Source organism: Chamaea fasciata, unplaced genomic scaffold, assembly GCF_029207755.1.
Source record: "Chamaea fasciata isolate MVZ Bird 193981 ecotype frontalis unplaced genomic scaffold, bChaFas1.0.hap1 SCAF_7, whole genome shotgun sequence".
In the NCBI taxonomy this organism is placed as follows: domain Eukaryota; kingdom Metazoa; phylum Chordata; class Aves; order Passeriformes; family Sylviidae; genus Chamaea; species Chamaea fasciata.
In genome coordinates this window covers 58,558,604-58,564,603 of record NW_027094092.1, presented here as the reverse complement: position 1 = coordinate 58,564,603, position 6,000 = coordinate 58,558,604, and the positions used below count along the sequence as shown (strand labels likewise).

Sequence of the window (6,000 nt, the reverse complement as noted above, 5' to 3'; positions counted from 1 at the left end):
TGGCAACTACCAATTAGCAAAGAATGTGTTCATGCAATCCCCAAGCAGCTATTTCCCTGGGAATTTCTTGTTTTGAACAAGCCATTTTCCATTAGAGAAAATACACACGGTGACAAATAGTTCTTGTTAGTGGAGGGAGATGGGAGAAGGGCAGGCAGACACCCTGTTACTGGGGTATTGGAAGATCTGGGCACAGACAAATGAGGAACAGGACAAAACAGAGAGAAAAAATGTCCTGGTGTGCACAGAGATGTCACTGTTGGGGCTCATTGCTGCCCCAATGATAAATTAACAATTAAATTAACAATTAATAATTAAATTAACAAATTTAACTGCAAACAGAGGGACTTCGGGGTGTTACTCATCACAGCCTATGGCAAACACCTACTTCCAGGTAAATCCCACCCAAAATGTTCGAGGGTGAGGTTTCCCCACAGCTACTATGGCCCCTGCAAGCCCAGCCTGGGTCCTTGCACTGACCGTGCAGCCTGGAGAAAGAAACACAACACTCAAGTCTTCCAAGCATCACTTCCCAGCTTTGCCTGAGACGCTGAATGAAGCACAGATCAGGGAGACGAGGCACTTAAAGTCAGCTATGATGGACAGCTTTTTATTTCCCAATGCTTTCATTTAACAAAGTGCTACATTCCATAGTTACAGGATGAGGAGTTGTTCCTGTCCAAAATAGAAAACCACAAGGAAGCACGAGGACTGCTCACACAGCTCTGTGGAAGCAGTGCAGTCCAGAGAAGCCTCACCAGGGTGAACATCTGGCCTCAGAGACACCTCCAGGGATCAGCAGCTGTGTGGTGGAGGGGCATTCCATCGGGGCAAGAGCTGCCAGGCAGGCTGGTTCTTCCTGTCAGAAACGGGGCTGGAGATGCCAAAGCTGCTGTGTAGTGCCTACAGTGAAATTCTGGCTTGTGCTATCAGGAAAATGCAAAAGGGAGGTGAGTGGCTCGTCCTGTGTGAAGGCCAGGGGTTGCTATTGCTGCAGTGACATTGCCGTGCCAATGTCACCACCCTCAGCACTCAGGGGCTTGCAGTTCACTGCAAGGAGGATGAGGAGGGAACTTCTTGGCTGCTTTCCTTGCCCTGCCTCTTCCAAAAGCATCTGCTGGCTTGGCAAGGCAGAGGTAAAGATTAAACCAGCAGTGTTAGGCCACCGGAGCTTCAGCTCCCACCTGAACCCTCCATCCCCTCCCTGCTGCCTTCTGAGCACTTCGAGGGAATTAAACAGACTCCAGGAACTGTGCAGAGAATATTTTTAAGAGCCCAGTCTGAAGTCTATTGGTCTTGAATGAGGAGGGAAGGGGCTGAGTGGTGCCGGTGCTGTAAGGACCTGCAGACACTGCACTGATGCCAAGGGCACTGCAGGAAAACACTGAGCTCCAAGCTTCCCTCGAGCCAAGGCTGGTTCTGACTGTCCACCTTGCTTCCAGGTTAAGCTGAACACGTGAGGACCCTCCAGGGCTGACCCAAACCAGCTATTCCACAATAGAAACAGAAACCTCCACTCCCAATGGCCATCAGCTGGCACCTCTGCACTGCTGGGAAGTGCAGAGGGTGCCAGGTCCCATCCTTGGGTGAGGGATTTCAGAGCCAGAGTCAGGCCTGGCAGTGCAGACAGATCACAAGAAAAACCTCTGGGAAATCCACCTAACTCCTAAGCCTGTCTCCAGCAGAGACCAGAGAGCCGACACTGAACTGGGCACGAAACTGAGCCTCCCTTCCTTGTCCACTTCCAGCATCCAAGCCACCTCTGCCACATCCTCTCTGAGGGAACTCTGGTGCTGAGGACCCCCAAAGATGTAGTAAAACCCCACCTTCACCATTCTGACTGGCAGTGTTGCCTTTAATTCCTCAAGTTTATTATGCTGGAGAGGGAGAAGAGAGACAGGGAAACTGATTGCCCCTGCAGAAAGGCCTCGTTTTCCCAAACTGAGGATTTATTAGCACAACAAAAAGCCGCAGCACCTTCCCACCCGCCTTCCCAATCCATCAAATTGACAAACCATCCATAAGGATCCTCCTGAGCTGCCAGAGCTGGGGTACTTAAACCAGCAGCCAGCAGCCTTCCTCAGCCATCCCTCCTCCTCCTCCTCCTCCTCCTGACTGACCCAACAGCTCTGTGTTTTATCAGATATTTTATCAGAAATCCACTTTGCAATCCCCACCGCCTTACCAGGAATAAATCACCAAAGAGCCCAAGGGACTATATTTCCCAATTCCCAATACTGCAAGGCAGCCAGGAATGATCACCTGGACTCTTAACACCTCCCAAGCTCCAATAGACTTAGGAATGAGAAGGAAATAGAGAGAGATCTGTCTGGAGGGAACACTTCATCTTAACTTGGAGTGATCACTATACTATGTGAGAAAGAGGCTTTAATTTTGGATTTCATGGTGTATTGCCAGTCAGTGCCTGTTCAAGATGTGGGACTGCTTTTTTTTGCAAGGCAAAATCCTCCTGGCTGAAGTTTCAGGAACAAAAAGGGAGAGATGCACTGTGGAGCCCTGTCTGGGGAGGCCTCTCCTGGAGGGATTAGAGTATGAAGACACCCCCCCCCAAAATGTTGTGTCCCCAACCTGCTCCCCGTGCAGCCAGCTGGATGAATGACTGAGGTTCCACACACAGCTGTTGGACTGGAAGACTGAGCATTAGAGCAGCATTCTGGAACCAGGTTGTCCCACCTGTCCTTGTCCAGGTGACCCAGTGGGTGCCACAGGCTCACAGGAGGGTGCCTGGGCTCTGATGAGCAGTGGTTGCTCAGAGCTGACCACCACATCTGATGATTTAACTTCCAGAGCAGGCCCTGACCCTCTCAAGAGAGAGCTCACCTCAGGAGGGTCTTCTGAATGTCCTCTCTGCCTTGCAATCCTACTGACACTTCCACAAGACGTTTGCTCACCATCTGCCTTTCACCATCTGACAGGCCTTTCCACCTTCACAGGGAACGAATCCTGCTCCTGCCCCTCCTCGACCTCCCCTCCTTCCCACTCCTCCAAAGGCTCAGTGGGATTTAATCTCAGAAGGTTGTGTGGTCTGCCCTCACTTTTCTGATCAGTTCTCCTCTGGCAACAGTCACTGTTCCTTGCAGGAAGGATGATTCCCCACAGAACAGCGATTCCCACCTCAGAAACGTGGATGTTTTGCATGACAGACTGAAGTAATTCCACGGTGGGAAGCAGAGATCAATAGTACAGCCCTTTTCCTGGCTATTTTGACAGCATTTCTGGGCAAAGCTACGTTATTCTCCCCTGCTCAATGCCTGTGACACCTCAAGCACTGTCTCCCTCAGTACTCAGGACTACCAGGGCACCTCCACAACCCCCTGCATCCATCTGTGCTGTGAATCCACCTTTCTCCCTACAGCCAAGGGTTCCCATTGTGGCCATCTCACCCCCCCCAGCTGACATCTCTCCAGCTCTTGATGTTTTCCCACTATCAGCCACAAGTCCCTCAACAGTGACTGCCACCTGCTCCCCAGTTCTTAGTGTCTTTCTGTATTCCCTGGTCTGGAGACCAGTTGTCCAGGGAATCTGTGGCTGCCCTATCCCTGGAAGTTTTCCAGGCCAGACTGGATGAGGCTTGGAGCAACCTGGTCAAGTGGAAGGTGTTTGGGTCGGAACCAGGACCCCTGAAAGTGCCTTCCAACCCGAACCATTCTGTGAGACAAGACCCATCCAGATCCCCCAAAGGTGCTGTTGTTCACACAGCTTTCAGGTGCTGGAAATGCATCTTCCAGCGGGGTAAAGGGGTACCAGAGCCTCCAACTCCCATCCCTATGGGAATGTAGCCTTGCAAAGAGATGAACCTGAAGCTAGTGTCCTTCCAGCGGGAGGCAGGAGCTGGGGAAGTCTCTGACCTGCCTCTTCTCTCACCTCCTTGCACGCTGACCAGAAGCCAAGAGATCCAGGCAAGACCACCCGTCAGCAGGTGAGCTCTGGTATTTATTGTGCTGTAACAGACAGTGCTGGTTGAAAATGGACAAGGAATTCTGTGGTGGAATCAAGTGCTGAGGCCATTCCTGTGTGTCTCCAAGCAGTGTGCAGCAGAGCTGAAGGGAGAAAGGGGTGAGAGTGGGGGCAGAAATGTGCTTCAAACTGTACCAAGAACCCTGTACATGGGCACTTCTCAGGCAGCCAGGGATACAGTTCAGGCTTACAACTCATTAATTAAGCAGAGCAGCTAACCTTAGCACTAACGAACTCTAGCTCAGGTAATGTAACATTTAAAATGAATTGGACAGAAGTCATTCACAGTAAAGATTTCCATTCCTGGGATGGGTGAGAGCTATTGTTATGATTAGATTACTGCCAGCCAGGACCAAAACAGTACACCAGGGCGAGAGGAAAATAATCATCCACATGGATCAGCTCCAGCTGTGGCTCTGAATGAGGCGCCGGGGGCGAGTGTGAGATCTCCACTACTGTATCAAAACAAACATCACGGGTGGCACACGTAGAGCATAGCATTGTCATTGTCATTCGGTGGGGACACCGCCCCTGCCCGGGGCAGCCGAGGGAGCAGCAGAAAAGTCACTTGTTCTTCTTGTCCCCCTCTCCCCCCTCCCTCCCTCCTCTGAAAAGTCACGGGCTCTCCCAAGGGCACTGCAGTTCCACTCAAAATTCGTCTTCAGAGCTGTCGGCCAAGAGCATGACTCGGTCCTGCATGCTGTTAAATTCCCTCTGCTGGGGGAGGAAAACAAACGTCAGAGAGGCCCCCGTGCCAAAAGCAACAAAACAAAGACAATTTGGATGCCCCCATCCTGTAACCGAGGTGCCCCAGACACTCCAGCTCACACAGACCCTACCCAGGCTGTGGTGAATTTAGAGCCAGAAGGGCTCGCAGTTTCCATACCTTTCCCTGGCAGTTTCCATACCTTCCTTTTGTGTCTCTTTGAGCCGTTTCTCCTCCGGCGATTCATGATCTTAATGCTGTAGAGTGCTCCCAGGATGAAGAGGGCTCCAGCTATTCCCACTCCCACAGGAACCAGCATCCCCGACATGTATCCTGCCTAAATGGAAAAGAGAGGAGCAGAGCAACACTCCCCAAACCATCCTTTCAGGGTCATTTTCACCAGTCAAGGGCTGCAATAATATCCCTGCAGTGATTTCCTCAAAGTGTATTGGATTTGAGCCCCCATCAGCTGCCTGCACGGGATGGTTCCTGCTTCCAGGGACTAAGCAAGTCCCAACCAACCCCACTCCAGGAGCAACTCAGCTCTTCCTGACAGATATTTACCGGTGACAGCTGAGACCCTGCAGTGCTTGCCTGCCTTTAGGAGAGGGAATAATTTGGGTGAGTGCTGGGGTGAAGTGTCTCAGTAGGGATACAGGTGTGAAGGAAAACCTTGGCTGCCAAAGGAAGGTGATCTCGAGCCACTCCAAGGCCTCCTTGGCTTTGTACTCAAAAATCTCTGAGCCAAACCCCTTGGCTTTGCGTGGGAAGGGGTCCCCTGCACGGCAGCAGGGTGATGACAGAGAGGGAGGGCACACACACCTTCAGCTGGCCCTTAAGGGGAGCACAGCAAAAGCAAACCAGCCCTAATTCAATCGCTGTGATCTGTATGTTTGCACTGCCCATGAAAAAAAAAAATACAGACAGCATGAATAATCTAAAATTACACATCTAAATGCTTTCAATCCTTAGGAAAATATTTCCAAGCGCTTGATATTTTATATTTTACTGCTTGAAATGAAAATGAACCTAAGTTTTTAAGTGCCAGACAGATTTGTTCAGAATCCTCACCTAATTTGGGCAGGTGGGCTCAGTGTTGCTAGGGGGGCAGGTACAGCCTGGCTGTCCCCTCTGTAGCTCTGCCTCTCCCCCACACTGCAGCCAGAGTCCTCTGCTGTGCCACTACAGCTTCATCCTTTGCCTGCTACACCCCCCAAAATAGATTTTACACCTGCCAAGGGACACAGGCACCGATTCTGAGGACTATCAGACAGCTCCTAGTGAGCCTCAGCCCATTGCTTACAACCACTTGTCTT

The 6,000-nt window shown here is 51.1% G+C and overlaps 1 protein-coding gene across 2 annotated transcripts in view; it reads right to left on the bottom strand.

The window, feature by feature from the left end:
* Nucleotides 1-583: 583 nt before the first annotated feature.
* The window catches only part of ARMH4 (armadillo like helical domain containing 4), a 56,463-nt gene continuing 51,046 nt past the window's right edge, over nucleotides 584-6,000 (bottom strand). For both annotated transcript variants that reach the window (XM_066189050.1, XM_066189051.1), the window contains 2 exons: nucleotides 4,887-5,021; nucleotides 584-4,695 (listed from right to left, as the gene is read on the bottom strand). In XM_066189050.1, coding sequence (XP_066045147.1) covers nucleotides 4,627-4,695; nucleotides 4,887-5,021 — 204 coding nt within the window. In that variant the 3' untranslated portion in view covers nucleotides 584-4,626. The remainder of the gene's footprint in view (nucleotides 4,696-4,886; nucleotides 5,022-6,000) is intronic.